Consider the following 21,850-nt stretch of genomic DNA (forward strand, 5'->3'; position numbering starts at 1 on the left):
GGCCCATGGGGAAAATACAGGCGAATGCAGTGAAGTCACAGGATTTCCCTAGAACCAGGTGGTAATACTGAATGCTGGACTCCACAGAATTATAATTGCATGTATTTACAGGTCTGTCGACTCAGCTCCCATTGCAGGTAGCAACATCCAACTGAGCTGCATGGTGACGTTTTCCCTGAGCACGATTAAACAAGGTGACACACTATTGCAGGTGTTGTTACAGGACCAGGCTACGTTTTGGAACCAGAGGCCAAGGTGAAGCATCTGCACCCAGTACTACTGCTCAGGGAAGGTTCATTATTAAAAGCAAGTACGCAGTTTTGAGCTGCATTGTTCTAATAGCTTGGGTTGGTAATGTTGAGAGACGTTGTGCTTGATGTTATGAAATGTACCTTTGGTGGTTAACAGCTGTCATGCTTCAGGATGCGTAGATCTGGTGGGTTTCAAACAGCAGTGATCACAGATAGTAAATGGACACTATTTGTTGTAGAACTTTTGAGGTATAAACAGTTGCTATGTGTAATTTGCATGCTTTCCTCTAAAGGGTCTCTCCATTGCTGAAGTCAATAAAGAAGCATAAGGATGGGTATAAGGATGGGTATAAGGATGGGTATAAGGATGGGTATAAGGATGGGTATAAGTTTGCACCAATCACTGAGCAGAGCTGTTGCTTTACACCTGTAATATTAGGGGTGGGGGGTGTTGAGTCCCAGCTATGCTCATAATGTGTGTGAAGTTTGCGTGTTCTCTCCGTGTGGCGGGGCCTTTCATCATGGGCTCCAGTCCCCTACCAGAAGCCCAAAACATACAGGTGAGCTAACTGGCGTTCCTTAAAAAATGGACCTGCCTGTAGCGTGTGACTGAGTGTGTGTGTACGCATGGTTTTTGATACAGCTGCAGGTCACATCTTTGGCACTTTGGTCTGTCTTTCTGTCCTGTAGTTGGCACTCTCCCCTCTCACTCCTGGCCTGCCACTGGCTCCTGGGAGTTTTACTTATGTAAATATGTTCTGAGGGCAGAAAGAAAAGTGATTGGTTCAGAGAGATAACCAATCAGATTGCAGAGGAAGTGGGTCCATGAAACCAGAAGAGGGGCCAAGACATCTAATTGTCTGGTCCCGCCTCCTTTAGTTGCATGGAACCACCCTCTATACAATCTGATTGGTATTGGTAAACGTATGAAATTTTCACAAAGTTGAAACTGCTTGTATCCAAAGCCAGCACAAAAAGATACGTAATGCAGTGCAAGGAACGCCAAATCTGCACCCATGGGGAAGGAAAAAACAAATACGGTCTGATGAGTCATCTTTCACCATTTTTCCTACATGCAGGCATGTGCATTTGGAGAAGGCTGAAGGGTGCATTCACCCACTGTTGGTGTGGGGAGTCACTGCATCTGCTTGCTGTGCATGGTCATGTATCGGCCTCCTAACAGGACCAGCGTCACCTTATGCCGCAAATAGCTTTCCACCATGACTTTTCCAAAATCTTAAACGATCATGCCGCAATATGCACTTCTACCCCCTTGATTTTCCAGGCGAATTTGTGATCACAGTAGCCACATATTTGAAACTTTCCCTTTCACACCCGAAATCCTTTAAGAGTTACCTAGGTCATAGTCTGGCTGTCTCCATACGACTTTAAAAATTTGCTTTGGTCATTAAGTCTGTGGATATGTATATGCAGGGGTTTATGCATATGTGATTAATATCCATATTGTGAAGCATATACAGATATAAATGTTTATATTATGAGTGTCAGTGCTGCCTCTTTCATGAATTTACCATTAAGTCTCAAAAGTGTTACTTTATATCTGATTTATTTGCTTTGTTCATTTTAAAAACATTACTAAAATTGCAGGAAGTGTTTTCGTTTTCACCTCGTTTGACTTTACATTAAATTTTAACACTTTACTCCCATCTGCTGGCTACTAATAGTATAAAAAAAATTTCGAATCAAAATTTTGTAGTGTTTTGATTATTATTACAGCACGTTATACGTGTATTAACCCTGGACAATAAGCATGTCGTTTTTCATTTTTTTTGTCCTTTCTAACTAAAGTATTTTTTAATGTCCTAAAACACAAATTGAGCAAATTGTATAATTATACATGAATTTCCTGTGTGATCAGGATAACTTATGACCTTGATAATATTATAAGAGCAATGTGTTATTTTTGAAGAAATGTATATATAATATATAACTGAAGAAACGTATATATAATAATGATTGTGCGATTTTATCACCAGGGCTCCATGTGCGCGTGGAGTCTGCATGTTCTCCCCGTGTCGTCGTGCGGTTTCCTCCAGATATTCCGGTTTCCCCTCTCAGTCCAAAAACATGCTGTCTTTCTCCAGCTTAATATTTTGTGCGGTTGCTATCACAATATAGAATATACTTCTTAAAACAAAGCGATGAGCCTTTCACGGGATGGTTCGAAAAGATATAAAAAGTAATCACACTCATTTTTAACAGTTGCAAATGGATGTTATTAAATAACATACTTCTTAAGTATTTGTTCAAATTATTATTGTACTGTCACCAATATCAGTGTCTCGGAATGCGTTTCATTATTACATATCGCTCTAGTATATGTATTGCTCTTCGATCCAGTAGGTGGCAGCATTGCACTGTGTACGTAAACAGCAAAGGGGAGGGGAATCGTATATTTCAGGGTTACGCTTTGATATTTGTTGCATCCTTTGCTCGTGCCATTTTAAGCCGCATCACGATTACAGTTTGGAGAGGTTGAACGTAAGGTGTTAGACTGCATGGATGTATCATTGTGTAGCTAAAACGAACTTAGACACACTGCATGTTTAAATGGAAGTTTAATAATAAAAAAAGTCACAATTCTATATACACTAAAATGAATGAATCATGATTTCATGCTAGATTAATGCCTTTGTTCACCAGTGCAAATGCCACCATAAAAAAAATAATATAAAGTGAAGATGATGCTTGAAAAAAACAACTATTGATATGAGAAATATAACCTGTATTAATACATTTCTTCCTTCTCACAAATGGAAAGCACATTCACAATATACACTCACCTTAAGTACCTTTTACACTAAAATGAGCTCATTACATTGTTTGTCGTCCAGTGTTCCTTATTTTGGCAGTAAACAAACTTTTAATCAGCTCATTTTATTATAATCATCGACCCCTTTTTCCAACGTAACACTCCACAATACAGTACATTGCACTTTCGGTGTGGGGACCCTGCTGTAACAGCAGTGATTAATCACGGGGAATCGAAGTTCCAGCGTTGACGTCATGCTTCAGTAGCTCTAAGCCGGCCTTCGCCCTCCAATGAAGACCTCCGCTGCTCTTGCTGTGTTCTCTGTACACCTTCGGAAGGCTTTTAGGATCGCGATCTGTAACTTTTGCTGTTTTAAGACACTTTGTTTCTCCTTCAGCAGCACTCTCGACAGGATCAATAGTTCACCCACATTGCAAAAGCGAACCAAAACCGATATCGCCGATAAACACTTTACTCAGCTGTGAAGATATGCCTGAACATACCACGCGTATGACTATGCTCTGATTGTTTTTGCTTGAGCAGCAAAAAAAGGTTGTGCAATCTGAGGAATGAGCAGCCGTGGCAAAATTAAACGAAGAAGACAGCATTTTGTCCCTCCGCAAAAGACAAACGGACTGACAGAAATGTGTGTCTTTCTAATCCCTTACTTGTGTTACACGTGCTACTCGGTATTACTGTGTGAAAGGCAGGAGAATGATAGGCCTGAACTAAGGTCCAGCTGAAAACATACAGACTCATGGGTACCCAGGCTTTAGGCTTTTAAGCAGATTGAATATGTTTGGCAACCTTCTAAATGTGGTCCAATAACGCCAATCGCCGCGAGCACGCAAAGCCCCCCCTGGGTAACAGCTGGAATGTGACACAACGCATACTATAGGAGACAAGTCACACACAGTATCATAGGTAGTGAAAACTTTATAAATCACAATTTGCTATTTCTATTAATACAAGTATTCAAAAGGTCCTTTAAGCTAGTCATCAGTTCTGAAATTGAAAAATGTTGAAGCAGAATGTTGAAAAATGTGCTTTCTAATGTGCAAAAAATGGATTCTCCACTCTTATTTACAAGGTCTCCCTGAATTTAAGTGTGTTATTACCTACTTGCAAAATATACTACAATACTGTAACTTTAAAAGTGCCTCTTCTGGCCGGCAGACAGACTCAGAAGGAGGGGCGGGGCGTCAGGCCTGTTTCTACGTGTGGGATGTGGCACGGAGGCCTGTTTCTGCATGTGGGATGTGGCACGGAGGCCTGTTTCTGCATGTGGGATGTGGCACAGAGGCCTGTTTCTGCGTGTAGGATGTGGCACAGAGGCCTGTTTCAGCATGTGGGATGTGGCACGGAGGCCTGTTTCGGCATGTGGGATGTGGCATGGAGGCCTGTTTCTGCATGTGGGATGTGGCACGGAGGCCTGTTTGTACGTGTGGGATGTGGCACGGAGGCCTGTTTCTGCATGTGGGATGTAGCATGGAGGCCCGTTTCTGCGTGTGGGATGTGGCACAGAGGCCTGTTTCTGCGTGTGGGATGTGGCATGGAGGCCTGTTTCTGCATGTGGGATGTGGCACGGAGGCCTGTTTCTGCATGTGGGATGTGGCATGGGAGGACCTCACCTCTGCAATGGCATGTTTCATATTTGAAATGGTTGAGCAGATACACGAACACATGGTGATACATTCACTCCGTAAACAGAAAAAGGCAAATGAGTACGATCACGTAAACATACCTAAATATGGCTCCACTCTCCATATCCACACTCATGGATTCAAGCATTAGCGTTTACCTCTCTCTTCTGTTTTGGATCAACGACATGACCGATATTCGTACTGCCATACTTCAAACTAAAAAAGGTCCTCGTTCATTTCAGGAAACCACCAGCGATTCAAGGGCCCTATACTTCAGTATTACACCATAGGAATTCCTCTACAAGGCCTACAAAGAAGGCATTTCGGCAGAACTGCACATGAACAAACCACATCTTGGGAATTATAAAGAGGAGTCTTTTTTTTTTTAAACCCAATCTATAATTATAATTTTTCAGTGTTTCTCCTGTTTGCTTCAAGCTCCTAATTCATTACTTAAATAAACAAACAAATAAACAAACAAACAAACAAATAAATAGCCTTAGACTATAATATTTTAAGGTCCATAATGATTGCAAGGTTATACCAGCATAATTTTTTCTTTCTTCCTTCATTGTCTGAGCAAGTCACAATCACAGTTCAGTTCACCCAGACACAGACAAGTGCTTCCTCAATTTGTCCATTTAGTTTCTGTTTGCTTTGCACAGTTTTCTTGATTTTTTTTTTTAATCCCAGGAGGCAAAAAGCATATGAGGGATATAGAGCACCATTGTAAGAGAATTCAAAACACAGTTGCTGCCTGACAGTCTGGTTCAGTTCCTGTCAGGCAGCGTGCTGTTGGTCTGCAGTCAAAATGGTTCTGGAGCAGTGAACATCTGGCCCACCTTAGACTCCCAGCTTTCATTTGCACTTTGTATTTTGAAGGATGGAAAGATGGAAGGCGGGGGTCAGACCCACGTGCTGCTTGGAGCTAGCTTACTCTGATGGTCACACACAGCCATTTTCCTGTCTGGCCTTGTGAACCATTGTGTGGGGGCCACTGAGAGATGGTGCAAGTGTACAGAGGAATCCAGCCAGCAGGGTGAGGCCCAGCCCACCCCAGGCGCAGAACATGGACCAACCGTAACCATGGCTGATGTCCTCTGGTACTCCATACATGTATCGCGGGTAACGGGACAGTTCAAAGTTAATTCCCGCCACGCAGGTACACAAGGAGATGATGCAGCATGTTCCTGCCAGAGGAAACACATAGTGAAATTATGCACTTTTTAATAAAGCGTGAACTATTACTTAAATATTTTTCTATTACCACCAGTGACATTCTATACTAAACCTTCATTCTGATACCAGCGTAGTGCTTAGTGAAGTAATGAGGTGAGGAACTAGGAGAGGAAATGCAGTGAAATCTATGACCAAAGTACTTAAACTGTTGCCTTTAAAGACGCCATTTTAAAACTGAAACATTGAAACGTGCTTTGGCAAGACACTATACATATAGTCATACATTAATAACAAACATTATACCATTATACAAATATGTTTATTACTATATATCATATGCTTATGAATGGTTTATGAATGCATTATAAAGGTGCAGTTAATGTAAAGCGATACCCAGTATTTTTACTGTGATGCTATAATACAATGTAATGAAAAATAATACATACAGTTTTGTAAGTAGTATCATCTAAAAAAGTTTAATAACACACCTTATGCTGACACACATTTCGGAGTAGTGCAACTATCCTGCGTGAGCATTTACTACCCAAGTATATTTATACTTTTATATAAATTTATACTGTACCTACAAAATGCTAACCAGTGCATGCATCTGTTACTTAATCATAGTTGCATTTATCTTATGTCTATTTCCAGAACATCACAAGTGTCAGTGTGTATGAGTCACCCTGCTGTGTTTCAATGTACACATTCATTCTGTGGGCATGTTGATGTTTGTCATATTAACCTATGATGGCGGGTGAATACACTGATTTGTAAATATGTGCAAACTTATCAGAGAGTGAATCAAATAAGGAAGGTATATTGGGAGCAGTAAATTTGCCAGCGAATGACTCCAAGAAGCTGATTACAATGCATTTGTGTGTGTGTGTGTGTGTGTGTGTGTGTGTGTGCATCGTTAGAAAGGTCTATATGCTGGAAATATTGATGAGAGAAGCAGCTTCACCACCAAGGAGAGCGTGACAGAGCGTGGTGATTGGTGGCACACCAGGCAGCCGTTCTGAGCTACGATTCTCCCACCACTTGTCAGATGTCAAATGAAGCTGCTCTTTGTGTTTTAGCTCCTGGAAGATGCACAGCAGTAGGGAGAGACCCCCCCAGGACATGTTTGAGGAAAAAATACGTTCAGAGTTTGACTGCCAAAAGGCACCAAGGACTCAAACTCTCATAGTAACAGGAGGCCAGATAATCATGGAGACTCAGCGATATTTAATCTTTCAGATTATGGGCTTAGCTTAGTTTGATCTTTCATAAATGTGTGTTTAAAATTTCAGTTTTGCCATTTTGCTTTAACGCTGGAGCCATCTGACTCTGAGTGTTGAGGTGAATACTTAATTTGGTTAAATTTAACACTGGCTATCATTATCACTGTCCACTTTGCTAAATATATTAACTGTATATTCAGTAAATAGACCGTTTCCATAAATGGCAGAAGTCCAAAAAAGATAAGCAGTCATTAGATTGACTCAGGTTCATTCAGACAGCAGAATCCTGGAATTTTGCTTTGAATTCTCAAATCTGATTGGCCGTTAATTCATTTCCTGTAACCACACGTGTCCGTCAGGCAAGGCACAGTGTTTAATCAATGCACTTTTATAATCCTTAATTCTTTAACTAAAATTCCAAACGTAGGGCACTAAATGTAAAAATTTCATCATTGGTGGAAGAAAGTAGTTTTACTAATAGATGCATTTTTGGCTCATAAATGTGAAAATAATATCTTGACATGTAAGCCAAATACGTAATAACCATGCATGCAAGCTGCATAACGTAAAAGCACAAACAACTGTGCGGCTCAAAGCATATAACACCTGTCGTGCATTAACCCTTGAATGTCTCCCGCTCCTTATGAAGACTCATGTTTTAGAGGAACTTAAGTAGTGAGCGCTCCAGCAGTGCCCTACTTTCATGAAATAAACATCACAGCACAGACGAAGACCCAGATTCAAGCTCTCAGATAGGTCTTGGGGAAAAAGGGAAACTGTCAGGGGCAGCAAGAAGATATATGATCCCTGAGTCCCTCCGCCACAAAAGAAAAGCGAGAGCCCGCAGTTCTTACCTCCCATGAGGAAGAGCAGGCCAGCTACGTACTGCATTAAATCATGCAGCTGACAGCGACCCAGTACTCCGACAATCCATCCAAACAGGATGATGGCCACCGCCATGCCGATAAAGCCTGCCGTCATTCTCCTCAGGTCTGGTGAGGAAGACGAGAAGAAGGTACGAAATCAGTATATTGAGCCTTATTGATCCAGCTAGGAAAGGTTTATTTATATTTAACAGCAAATCTATACATAGAGCAGGAACCAAGGGATGCACGATTATACAGTATGCATTTTTTATGAGGGGGGGGGAAAGCCTATGAAATTGATTTGGAGGTCCAGTGTATTGAGACACGTCGTCCATCTTCTAGCCCAGTGTTTCTCAACCCAATCCTTGTGTACCCCCAGACGGTCCACGTTTTTGCGCTCTCCCAGTTCCCTGGCAATTGTTTTTGTATTCATACCACAAATAGATATGATTTGAAAGTGCTGTTGTCTGCGCCTTAATTTCCTCTGAGGGATAAATAAAGTTCATCTATCTTACTTGTATCTCTCTGTAGCATAGTTACCGGAGTACAGTACAGTCATCTCAGGGGCTCCGTATGCTTATGGACTTGCTGTGTCATTATTCAGTATGAGCCAGGGGGAGTGCCGGACTCTAAGGCGCCGTGTGGAAACGCGTCGGCGGGGGGAGTGCCGGACGGGTGCGGCTCTAAGGCGCCGCGTGGAAACGCGTCGGCGGGGGGGAGTGCCGGACGGGTGCGGCTCTAAGGCGCCGTGTGGAAACGCGTCGGCGGGGGGGAGTGCCGGACAGGTGCGGCTCTAAGGCGGCGTGTGGAAACGCGTCGGCGGGGGGAGTGCCGGACGGGTGCGGCTCTAAGGCGGCGCGTGGAAACGCGTCGGCGGGGGGAGTGCCGGACGGGTGCGGCTCTAAGGCGCCGTGTGGAAACGCGTCGGCAGGGGGAGTGCCGGACGGGTGCGGCTCTAAGGCGCCGTGTGGAAACGCGTCGGCAGGGGGAGTGCCGGACGGGTGCGGCTCTAAGGCGCCGTGTGGAAACGCGTCGGCGGGGGGGAGTGCCGGACGGGTGCGGCTCTAAGGCGCCGTGTGGAAACGCGTCGGCGGGGGGAGTGCCGGACGGGTGCGGCTCTAAGGCGCCGTGTGGAAACGCGTCGGCGGGGGGGAGTGCCGGACGGGTGCGGCTCTAAGGCGGCGCGTGGAAACGCCTCGGCGGGGGGAGTGCCGGACGGGTGCGGCTCTAAGGCGCCGTGTGGAAACGCGTCGGCAGGGGGAGTGCCGGACGGGTGCGGCTCTAAGGCGCCGTGTGGAAATGCGTCGGCGGGGGGGAGTGCCGGACGGGTGCGGCTCTAAGGCGCCGTGTGGAAACGCGTCGGCGGGGGGGAGTGCCGGACGGGTGCGGCTCTAAGGCGGCGCGTGGAAACGCGTCGGCGGGGGGAGTGCCGGACGGGTGCGGCTCTAAGGCGGCGCGTGGAAACGCCTCGGCGGGGGAAGTGCCGGACGGGTGCGGCTCTAAGGCGCCGTGTGGAAACGCGTCGGCAGGGGGAGTGCCGGACGAGTGCGGCTCTAAGGCGGCGTGTGGAAACGCGTCGGCGGGGGGAGTGCCGGACGGGTGCGGCTCTAAGGCGCCGCGTGGAAACGCGTCGGCAGGGGGAGTGCCGGACGAGTGCGGCTCTAAGGCGGCGTGTGGAAACGCGTCGGCGGGGGGGAGTGCCGGACGAGTGCGGCTCTAAGGCGGCGTGTGGAAACGCGTCGGCGGGGGGAGTGCCGGACGGGTGCGGCTCTAAGGCGCCGTGTGGAAACGCGTCGGCGGGGGGAGTGCCGGACGGGTGCGGCTCTAAGGCGCCGCGTGGAAACGCGTCGGCGGGGGGAGTGCCGGACGGGTGCGGCTCTAAGGCGCCGTGTGGAAACGCGTCGGCAGGGGGGAGTGCCGGACGGGTGCGGCTCTAAGGCGCCGTGTGGAAACGCGTCGGCGGGGGGAGTGCCGGACGGGTGCGGCTCTAAGGCGCCGCGTGGAAACGCGTCGGCGGGGGGAGTGCCGGACGGGTGCGGCTCTAAGGCGCCGTGTAGAAACGCATCGGCGGAGGGAGTGCCGGACGGGTGCGGCTCTAAGGCGCCGTGTGGAAACGCGTCGGCGGGGGGAGTGCCGGACGGGTGCGGCTCTAAGGCGCCGCGTGGAAACGCGTCGGCAGGGGGAGTGCCGGACGAGTGCGGCTCTAAGGCGCCGCGTGGAAACGCGTCGGCAGGGGGAGTGCCGGACGAGTGCGGCTCTAAGGCGGCGTGTGGAAACGCGTCGGCGGGGGGAGTGCCGGACGGGTGCGGCTCTAAGGCGCCGCGTGGAAACGCGTCGGCGGGGGGAGTGCCGGACGGGTGCGGCTCTAAGGCGCCGTGTGGAAACGCGTCGGCAGGGGGGAGTGCCGGACGGGTGCGGCTCTAAGGCGCCGTGTGGAAACGCGTCGGCGGGGGGGAGTGCCGGACGGGTGCGGCTCTAAGGCGCCGCGTGGAAACGCGTCGGCGGGGGGAGTGCCGGACGGGTGCGGCTCTAAGGCGCCGTGTAGAAACGCATCGGCGGAGGGAGTGCCGGACGGGTGCGGCTCTAAGGCGCCGTGTGGAAACGCGTCGGCGGGGGGAGTGCCGGACGGGTGCGGCTCTAAGGCGCCGCGTGGAAACGCGTCGGCAGGGGGAGTGCCGGACGAGTGCGGCTCTAAGGCGCCGCGTGGAAACGCGTCGGCAGGGGGAGTGCCGGACGGGTGCGGCTCTAAGGCGCCGCGTGGAAACGCGTCGGCGGGGGGGAGTGCCGGACGGGTGCGGCTCTAAGGCGCCGCATGGAAACGCGTCGGCAGGGGGAGTGCCGGACGGGTGCGGCTCTAAGGCGCCGTGTGGAAACGCGTCGGCGGAGGGAGTGCCGGACGGGTGCGGCTCTAAGGCGCCGCGTGGAAACGCGTCGGCAGGGGGAGTGCCGGACGAGTGCGGCTCTAAGGCGGCGTGTGGAAACGCGTCGGCGGGGGGAGTGCCGGACGAGTGCGGCTCTAAGGCGGCGTGTGGAAACGCATCGGCACCAGCTCCAACATACAAGCAAGGCACTTGGCCGGTTACCGGGCTGGTCACTCACGCAGGGCGTGCCACTCATCTTGCCGTATTGTCTTGGTGATGTTAACAGGTAGGTTCCGAGGAAGGATGGAAGAGGAGTAGTGGTACTTGACTGGTGTGCAACGGTGAATCAGCCCTGAAAAAACAAGCACGGGATTTACAGAGAGATAAATTTCACTCTTTCTCTTAGCAGTTTGCTTGTCTTCCTTTAATCCATAAATGTGCAGTATGTACAAAACATTATTTTGAAATTAGTTCATCTCATTATCTTATCTCATCATCCCAGCATTTTTTCTGGTGAGGCCAGGGGTGTTGGAAATAGGGGGAGTGAGAACCCCCCCCCATAAACAAACAAACAAATAAACAAAAACGAACAAACAAATAATTAAATAAATAAATAAGAACACATTCCTTATATTTCTATGCGAGTCCCTGCTTTACTGAGGCCAATTCGCTGTGCATGTAGAGTACAAGAACAAAATATAAACCTAAGAAAGATTGCAGTTCTGTATCAGATACCCCACCCCCACTGCTGCTGGAGCAAATTCAGTACCAAACTCCTTCTGACACCACTGGCTGAGGGTCACAGCAGCAGCATGCTGAGTAGGTCAGACCAGACCTCTTTCATCAAAGCCACAGCTCATTCTGGGGGATTTCTGGACTTTCTCAAGCCAACTGCGAGACTCTCCAGCAGGTCCTGGGCATTCCCCTGGTCCTCTGCCCAGTGGAATGTGCTTCAATGTGCCTTGCACACCATCCATCTTTACAAGATGCCCGAAGCACCCCAACTGATTGCTCTTCATCTGCAGGATCGGTAACTCTATTCTGAGTTCAGAACTTCTCATCCTATCAAAGAGAGTGAGATCCCTGAGGAGAAACATCATTTTGGCCAGGTCTTGATGCCCTGTTTTTCCAGTCAGTATCCATATCTCATGACCAGAGGTGAAGATCAGGATGCAATTCATGGTTTTACTGGTCAATCCATCTCAAGCTTAAGTTTCAAATGGAGCGGTGCGTGAATCTTTGAGTTAGGACTGTGATCAGATGACTGTGGTGACCATTGGGCCCTTGAGCAAGGTCCTTAATCCATTTGCTGCAGGGACTGTCTTGAATTTATATATTAATTTGGATAAACGCACCTGCTGAACATATGTAAATGTTTCCTCTAACCATCACCAGCCTTTTACTGTAGTTAAACTCTTTCACTAAGAGCTGATTCTTCCCCCTTGTCTGAAAGAAGCAATTCACTCTTTTCTGACACAATACCCTTGCCTCTGACTTAAAGGTGCTGCTTCACGCTCAGCATCGAATCGGTTGAGAGTGTGCTGAAGCTTCTGGTCACATGACGCCCAAAGCGCAACATCTACAAATAGCAGGGCTGCCACTCCTGGTCTTTCATACTGAACGGCCTCCCAGGTACAGCTGCACGTTCGACACCCTATTCACGAAAATCACAAAAGGGAATAGAGACACGTCAGACTCTTGCTAGAGGCTTAACACCAAACTCTATAATGGTTTCAATTTTGTTTCAAGGACGCTGGCATAAGTTTTACTGCATTCATACAGCATACAATAGCAGCCCCTACACCCCATACGCCTGCAGCACCTTTCACAGTATGTCAGAGGATGTCCTTGTATTTCCCCTTCCAAGCACACATACTGTACACTGTGTTATCATATTCTTACAAACACTCACAAAGCGAGCGAGAGCGAAGAAATGGTCAATTCTCTCACATCCGTGACAGAATGCACTTGGTTTTACCATCTGGCAGAGTCTCTTCTTCAGTCTGCTGAGCTGAGGAGTCTGATACCCCTGAATTTGGCATACACCATCTGCCCCTCTATTAAAAAAAAGGACCCCCCATCCCTCTTCGCTAGTCTGGAGGTGCTTAACAATGCAGCATTGATGGCATGACATGCTTTTCCACTACGGAAGCCTCTGCAGAAATAAACTCTGATGCATCAGAAGTTCCCATCGCATATCCACCAGGTTAATAAGTTCCTCAAAGTTCTCTATTGGCCACTCAACAACATTACCAGATTTCCTCCGCATACCTCCACCTGGGCCTGAACAAGCAGGATCCTGCCTCCCCCTTCCTGATGCATGAGCATTTCTCCAAGACCTCATTAGGGTCACGCACTCTGCATGGCTTCTCAAAACCCATTCCATGCACGAGCCTTCACCCGCACGACTGACTTCAGTGCAGTCTTTCTGGCCTGTTGGCACCTTTCAGATGTCTAAAGAGACACTTGTGCAAACATTACCCTAAAGGTCTCCTTTTCCAGCTTGACAGCTTCCCTCACCACCGGTGTCAACCTGCAGGCCCTAAGGTTACATGACAGACAGACTCGCAAGCACCTCACCCACTTTCTCTAAGAAGGCTGTGTACGATTGTTACTCAGTGGATACACACAAGCAACAGTCATACGTCGGCAATGTTCTTAACAGTTAATTAACTCGGGCTATGTCATAGCCTCGCTCAATAAATTTTGTCACTGGAGACCCACCCCCACACCTTCACCCACATGTGAGGGGGGGGGGGTCAAACATCATAAATTAATTATATGAACAAATGGAATCACTTTCAGAATTTGTAACATACACCGTGTACTTCTCTATTGTCTGGAAAAGGCACTATCATTGTACAGGGGAAGGACAAACATTGATCCACCCATCCATTTATCCATCCGTCCATTTATCCATCCATCCATTTATTCATCCATCCGTCCATGGGGGCCTTTGACCACTGCTTTTAATGGCACATCAGCATGATGCCAAAGTGTTTTTGCCCTGAATCCGAACAGTCCTCTGTACATGCTGGTAATACGCAAACTGTCAGACAGGCTTGTATAAGGGGATGGAAGATGCTAACTAAGCCCTAAAAGGCCACATGGTCTTATGCAACTGGACTGAAAAATAACATTCTGCAGTGTTTATTTCTATTCCGAATGCAGCTTTGGTACAAATCACACTAACAGTGGTAGTGGCCAAGGTACCACCAGCAAGAATGGTGTCCAAAAAACACAATGTAGCTAACAAAGAGTAAAATGATACACAATAACGTACAGAAGAATAATAAATATTACTTAATGATGGATAGGATGGTTTTCCTTCTACAATGTAAAATTTAGAAGGAAGGAAGTTACATCCATCCATCCATTTTCCAAACCGCTTATCCTACTGGGTCGCGGGGGGTCCAGAGCCTATCCCGGAAGCAATGGGCACGAGGCAGGGAACAACCCAGGATGGGGGGCCAGCCCATCACAGGGCACACTCACACACCATTCACTGACACATGCACACCTCCGGGCAATTTAGGACTGTGGCGGGAAACCGGAGTACCTGACGGAAACCCCACGACGACATGGGGAGAACATGCAAACTCCGCACACATGTAACCCAGGAGGAGACTCGAACCTGTTTCCTAGAGGTGTGAGGAAGGAAGTTAAATAGTATTACTGCGATTTCTTTAAGGTATCCCACATGCCACCAAGTCATTAATGAAATGATGTAGAAACTATACTTGCAAAGCTTGAATCCATTTGGCTGTTGCATGAAAGTAAATTAAAAGTCTTACGTAAAAAGGCTGCTGATCAAGTTTGTATCATAAAACATACAAGGACGTCAAACAGCTGCTCTTTGCAGACTCCTCCTTGCTACAATGAAGCACAGATCACATACATTGAATTTCACCTAATAGCTTGCAGCTAATAATTTCAGTTGTGGCATCTATTGCAATGTAAATATGAAATAACCGCAGGGTGATTCCACTGTTGTGCAAAGCAGGAAAACCAAGAGCTACAGAAAGTCATGCGAAAATGTGTTTTTATTTGTATTTTAGCCAGAGTCTGACATAAGCTTTTAAAAATGCAAGTGGAATTTTATCAGAATGAATAACATAACATGAATGCATTTATAACATATAAAACATACATATTATACGGTATAACTATGGTACAGGGGGCATAACTAGAAATACTAACATCTTGCGCCCCCCCCCCCCCCCCCACACACACACACACACACACACACACACACACACAGTACAATTTGGCAGGTGGGGGGGAGGGGGTCAAACGGCATAAATAAATTATATGAACAAATGGAATCACTTTGGGAATTTATAATGAACTCTGTGGACTTTTCTATTCTACGCAAAAGGCACTATCATTGCACAGGCAGGGAACGAACAATGGGCCGCCATCCATCCATCCATCCATCCATCCATCCATCCATCCATCCATCCATCCATCCATCTGGAGCTTATCCCATGCGGCAAAGAGCAGAAGGCAGGCGATAACCGGAAAGGACATGTGAAAACAGACTTTACATTTGAAGTAACTAAATCACAAATACCAGTGAAGCTACAGAGGACTGTGCAGAATGTAGGACTTGTCTGCCAATCAGCCCTTTGTTTCTGGGGCGTTTTCAAAGCAACATGGGGCAAATAAATGTACAGGATTCACAAGATCGGCCAAAAATCACGGTAGCTTAGGTGAAATGCTGCACAGAAAAAGAGGAAGGGTGTCCGCTAGTGGAAGTTCAGCAACAGGAATCGACGAAAGCTTAAGATGAACAACAGAAACGCTACAAAGAAACATCCAAAACAATCCAGAAAGTAAGTAAACTTCCATAAAGCTGGAACTTATGGCCCCTACAGCATGAATGACAGGGGCAACCATGCTGAGGGACTCATCCACAAGAGGCTATGACTGCTCTGAATGGTCGTATAATGGTCATGGAATCTGCGGTCATGAAGCAGGGCCATGTTTATCCTGCGTTGTTAACACTGTTCCACTGCGATGTTTCCATGGATATTCCAATAAGATACTGCTCCCATACACTGCTTCACAACCTGCTCCAACAGGGGTTTCATCAATACCAAGATGAAGTCGAAAGCAGCCCACAGTTCCCCTGCTCACCAGAAGAATAGTATCTCATTGCACTGTCTGCAGAACATCTATGACAACATTCTAAGAATAACTGAAGCACTTCTCAAGACACAAGCAGTGGGGGGGGGGGGGGGTCATATTATTAGGTTCATGATATTAATCAGTGGCTAATTAACTTCTCTGGGGGCCCAAGGCTGATATGGGTGGGGGTCCCCTAAGTGGGTCACTCAAGCTATTTTTTTGGAGCCAAAAAGGAAGAAGGAATTAAAAACAATAGATAATCAATAATCTGCTACTTCCAGTGGAGGGAGTCAGTGGTAAAATTTATTGATCAGGGTGGGGGGCGGAACTGGTGATGGTAAAATTTGTTGATCTAGAGGAGGGGGTATTGCAGCAGCGGCCAAATTTAAGAAGTGTAACGGTTTTCTCTTTTGCCGCGACCCTAGCCTAGGATAGCATAAGCCTTACTCCATCTCTGAGTCCGAGATTAGTCTTGAATTTTTGCATCCGTTCATTTAATTCTGTTGTCTCCAAGTCTTTTCGCAATTTATCTACAACTCCTTCGTGAAAGTATCAAAGACACAGGGGACAGAATGTAAGTCTTGTATCTTTGCAGCATTTTTATTGCTTGTTACACTACTTTGGCAGTGAAACGACTGGTACTACTAGACCGCAGTGTGAAAACAACACTGAGTAGTGAGAAGTCTCAAAGTAGGAATAGTCCGTTACAGCTTGGACAGGTGGTAACTTTGTCTATATTGAAAACTCAGACTTTGTATGTCACTAAAAATGCAAATGACAGACATGTTACTATAATTTGAATGATCATTTTATCTTATATACTAGACATAAACATACCTCCTGCCTTGTATGGGGCCTCTAATTTTTGGGGTTCCTGGCAGCTGCCTACTCTTGCCTTATGGTAACTGATTACCACAAAAAATAATTAGTACAAAAAAAAATTATTATATTTAGCAAAGTGCTAACCGTTAGCTTGACACATAGCCAAAGAATTAATGATATACCTTCTCCATATGTTTTACGGTGACTTCGACTTTTTCATTTTTTACCTGAAGTACCTGTTATTGTGGGCAGTGGTTATTGGACAACACATGACTTGCTTAAGGGAAAAATAATCAATATTATTTTAGTGTTCTCTGCCTTTTCAAAACATTTATTTTTTTCCCCAGAGGCCTCTGACTTGTTCTAAAATGTTGCTCTGTGATAAATGCTTATTGAAAAAACATGTTTTTTTTTTGTTATCAGAAATGGTTAAATTGTCTCAAGCACATAAATATGCTGAATAGTGAAAGCAGGTTCTGTTAAAGAGCCACTTTTCCAGACCCAGACGACTCTATATCGCCACATTTACACATAATCACAGGATTTGCATATTTTCGCCGTGTATGACCGCCTACAGAACCCCCCAAATGAATATTCAGGGCCATTTGCTGTCACCGGATCTCTGCAGGTTACGCGGGAAGAGACTAAACAGAATGCTGCTTTTAATTCGCTAGTCTATTTTGCTAGCAGAACGTCAGATTATTTTGGCTGTAGGAGACTTTTTGCACAAATTATCCTTGGTGACTATATGTCTTTCCCACAACCACCACATAGTTATCACACAGTCTTGTTTTACTGCAAGCCTTGCAGGCACCAGAAGTAAAATTGTAATTTTATTATACTGCTTAGAAAAGCAAAGGTTAATATGTAAACCAAATTCCAAATACCTATAGTGTCTTTTGTCTTTTGACCATACTTCCTGTTTTATGTCAAGGATATTTAGAAGGTGATTACTGTAGATAATATTTTGAGTGAAGAATTGTCTATTCCCATATTAATTATTTCACGTTCTTCTATTACTAACTTCCAAGTTAACTTCTTCCTACTACTACTACCGGTTATGTTGTTGCTGATTGTAACTGAACTAATATTACTTATCACACTAATGCATATATACACAAAAGCAATAGAACCTGAGTGTGAGCATCAGATTCTTCTGTATTTGGGAAGTGCCGATCGCAGGTATTGTGGGTCTATAGGATGAATGATCCAGCGTCTAACTGCCCGACAACCAGACCCGATGGGCCACATCCCGTCACCGCTGGGATGTAAAGAGCCCAGGCCCACTGGCACAGCGCCGGCTTCACACAGCCGAGATGCTGCTTTTGTGGTCCGATCGGTCAGCGACGTCTAGGTAACTCAGCACGCTGGAGAGCGCAGGGATTCCTTTGTCGTTTATGCATTCATCTCCTCTCTCATGAAATACATGAAAAGATCTGTTCTCTCGTGCTAAAATCTTGCTTTCAGTATCCTTCCATCAAAACATAAGTACGTTACCGCTCGATTGCAACCGAGATGTATCCTAGACAGATTTGTAGAAATTATATGCAAATGAGTTAGTGCATGCAAACTAAAAATGGCTTTACTGTTCATGTTTGCATCATTGGCATGATCTTAATCCCTATCTTGAATATATACCGGTCGCGATAATATAATTATAGGCGAAATCTTGGTATCAGTAGTAACATGTAAACACATGACAAAAACACCCATCTGTGGGTATAGTTAATGCAGAGAATCTTATTTTTTAATTGCATTTACGAGTAAAAATTAATCGTGATCTTAAAACAAACCAATTCCAACCTTTGGAGATGAGATCGTCAGTCTCCAGATCAAATCCATCTCGGTGACACTTTCTCCACAAGCCGGAGACGGTGGAGTTGAACTGCCGGCTGCAGTGAGACTCCATCGCAGAAGCAGCTGCCAAGAAGTGCCTTTTATATCGGGACAGGGTCCCCGCACGCGCATCGCTCCCCTTTACACTACCGTCCTTTTGCGGCATTCGCAGGGGAAGGTTGTGATTGGAAATATATATGTATCCAGGGTCGTTTCTTTTGTTGGCGTAGTTCTTGCACCTCTCTCGGTGCTTCCGCGCATCCGTCTCGTACCAATAGTCGGTGCAGATGGCGATCGCCAGCAATCCCAACGCAAAAAGCGCCAAGAAGAGACCAGTGCTTGTTAGGACCTTCGTGGCAGCCATCTTCCTGGTTTACTGGAGAATCCAGATAGAGGGCTGCGGTGGAAGCGGTGGGACAGAAAAAAAAAATCAGGGCAGCGCTCACATGTTCACACACCTCGCAGCCACAAAGATGTCGGCCGCCGTTGAGCCCCCTGCTGCTCCTTAAGGAAGCATCCTTTTGTCGTGGTACTTCAGGACAGATGCTGTCATTTTCACACCATCTGCGTCTTTCTGCATTGATTCGGGACGGACGGCAAGCAGCGCTGCGAGACGAGATCGATGATGCAATACTCTCTTACCTCCGGGGAATCATTTGGGCAAGGCGAAAAGCATAGACTTTACACATATTCAGTTAAACACGATTAGTTTAGTGGAAAAAATAAAAACATAACTAGTGAAAAAGACCTACATAACCATTTTTTTAATCCAATGTCGGTAGAAAATGTATCAGGGACACCTATATAGTAGTTATTTTAAATTAACAAATATAAGTGGCTCAGTGGCTGCCACTGCTACCTCAAGAGTTAAAAATCCAAACTCCCTGTGTTTGAAGTTTGCATATATATCCCGGGTCACATGGATGCTTTGGGTTAACAGATAGTGTATCCCGGGTAATTGATGTCTCGCAATTTCCTGTGGTGTCTGTGTGTATCCAATGATGGACTGGCATCTGGTCCAGGTACCTCTCTCTGTAAACCTGGTTGCTGAGTGGTTGGAAGATGAATGGACAAATGGATGTACATACATTTGCATTTCTGTAGGAAATTAGTGACATTTTCAGAGTGATCATTCGGGGATGCTTACTATGTGTCTGTTGGATGGATAGCTATATTAAAACAAGAGGTGAACTTTAGAACATTGTTATTATTTGAAGTATTGATTGAATTACTACTACATCCCATCCAGGGTTTTTCGCAGCCTTGTCCTGTTGGAATGTCTGCCCCCGAATCAGCCGCCTGCAAGATATTCTCTACTGTTAGTGTACAGTACAGTCACTTTGGCTTTAACATTTTTGCTGAACTGGATGTTTTACAGTGCATTTCTCAGTCGTAATAATGGGGAATGGCAGCATCGCTGCACTGTGATGAAAAATTCATTACGTTCCCTGACACTTTCACATATCGCCTTCGTTGCTTTGGCAGCCTGTAATGTCATTTAGCTTGCAAGCAGTAATGCAGTATGAATCCTTTACAGCCAACAGTGAGAATGAATCCATGCAATTTAGATTTATGGATAAACTTTTTTTTTCCCTTTAAAATTCAGTGGTTCACTGGTGAGAACTGTCAAATTTCAGATCCCTGAGCATCCAGTTCTCAGGCTCCTGTCTCAGGCTGTATCCTCAGGCAGGTACAACACACTGTGCTTCCTGAGGAGGCTAAAGAGCTTTGGAGTGGGAACTAAGCGGCTAGCAGACTTTTACTGATGCACAACAGAGAGCATCCTGACGGGATGCATCACTGCGTGGTTTGGTCACTTGACAGCTCAGGATTTCAAGCCACTACAAAGACTTTTTTAGGACAGCTTCCAAATTATTGGCTCTGACTTTCCACATCTCCAGGCCCTTCACAACACCCATTGTCAGAAGAGAGCTGAAAATGACGCCTTCACACCACAACCCTCTGGTAACTGCTACAGAAACATCGCTTCAGATACCTTCTTTTCTCAGGAAATTAGAAATGTAAACACCCCGAGACTGACACCAAAACCCTGTGAATAATTCCTCAACTGTGTAAAACTGTTGCATATTTAACGTAAATATTCAAAATAAACAATATTGCCATTCCTCTGCTGTTTGTTTGCAATATATTGTATTTGTACAAATTAATGTGCCATTGCACTGTATTGTACTGTAAAATTTTGGTGTTGTACCCATTTCCACATTTCTAGTTTGGGGAGTAACAATTATTTCACTGTATTATGTGAATATTCACTGCAACAAATTCATTTACATCATTTTCGCCCTCCACCCCTTCCGGGGTATGGGCCGCCAAAGGTAGATCTCCAGAGGTTTCTGTCCTGGGCCATTCTTTCTAGTTGACTCCAGGTGTAGCCCATCCTTGTCATTTCTGCCTCGAGGTCTCGTCTCCAGGTGTTTCTTGGACGGCCTCTCTTCCGCTTGCCTTGGGGGTTCCATCTGAGAGCCTGTCTGGTGATGTTGGTTTGTGGTTTGCGGAGGGTATGCCCTATCTATCCCCATCTTCTCTTCCAGATTTCTGCTTCTACTGAAGGTTGGTAGGTCTTTTCCCATAGGCTGGTGTTACTGATGGTGTCTGGCCAGCGGATGTGGAGAATCTTTCTGAGACAGGTGTTGATGAACGTCTGGATTCTTCGGATGTTGGTTTTGGTTGTCCTCCAGGTTTCGGCTCCGTACAACAATACTGACTTCACGTTGGAATTGAACAGACGGATCTTGGTGGTCAAGGTCAGTTCTCTGGAAGCCCAGATGTTCTTGAGCTGGATGAAGGCGGCTCTTGCTTTGCCGATCCTTGCCTTGACATCTGTATCTGTTCCACCCTGCTGGTCGATGATGCTGCCCAGGTAGGTGAAGGACTGTACCTCCTCCTGGGAACTTCCATTCACGGTGACTGGGTTGTTGCTGTTGGAGTTGGTCTTAAGAATCTTGGTCTTCTCCGTGTGGATGTTGAGTCCAACCTGTCATGATGTGGTTGCCAGCACATTGATCTTTCCTTGCATCTGCTGCTGACTGTGGGAGAGAAGAGCGAGATCGTCTGCAAAGTCTAGGCCTTCCAATTGGCTCCACAAGGTCCACTGGATTCCATTTCTGCATTCAGTGGTGGATGTCTTCATGATCCAGTCGATAGCGATGAGGAAGAGGAACGGGGATAACAAGCACCCCTGTCGGACTTCTGTCTTCACTTGGAAGCTGTTGGTGAGCTGCCCTCCGTGGATCACTCTGCAGGTT

The 21,850-nt window shown here is 46.1% G+C and overlaps 1 protein-coding gene across 1 annotated transcript; it reads right to left on the minus strand.

Annotated features, from left to right (window-relative positions):
* Window positions 1–2,831: 2,831 nt before the first annotated feature.
* On the minus strand, window positions 2,832–19,289 carry tmem276b (transmembrane protein 276b). The gene is made up of 4 exons (XM_048969547.1): window positions 18,552–19,289; window positions 11,035–11,148; window positions 7,924–8,061; window positions 2,832–5,857 (listed from the first exon to the last, which is right to left on the minus strand). Exons 1-4 carry the CDS (start codon window positions 18,946–18,948, stop codon window positions 5,613–5,615), a joined length of 894 nt encoding a protein of 297 aa, XP_048825504.1. The 5' UTR covers window positions 18,949–19,289; the 3' UTR covers window positions 2,832–5,612.
* Window positions 19,290–21,850: the final 2,561 nt, after the last annotated feature.

Source organism: Brienomyrus brachyistius, chromosome 11 (genome assembly GCF_023856365.1).
Source record: "Brienomyrus brachyistius isolate T26 chromosome 11, BBRACH_0.4, whole genome shotgun sequence".
NCBI lineage: Eukaryota > Metazoa > Chordata > Actinopteri > Osteoglossiformes > Mormyridae > Brienomyrus > Brienomyrus brachyistius.

Coding starts and splice junctions, on each gene's coding strand:
- tmem276b (XM_048969547.1), bottom strand. CDS start 18,948: ATGGCTGCCACGAAGGTCCTAACAAGCACTGGTCTCTTCTTGGCGCTT. Junction 11,149..18,551: donor TGACGATCTCATCTCCAAAG/GTTGGAATTGGT, acceptor TTGTTTTTTCAG/GGCTGATTCACCGTTGCACA. Junction 5,858..7,923: donor CCTGCTCTTCCTCATGGGAG/GTAAGAACTGCG, acceptor TTCCTCTGGCAG/GAACATGCTGCATCATCTCC.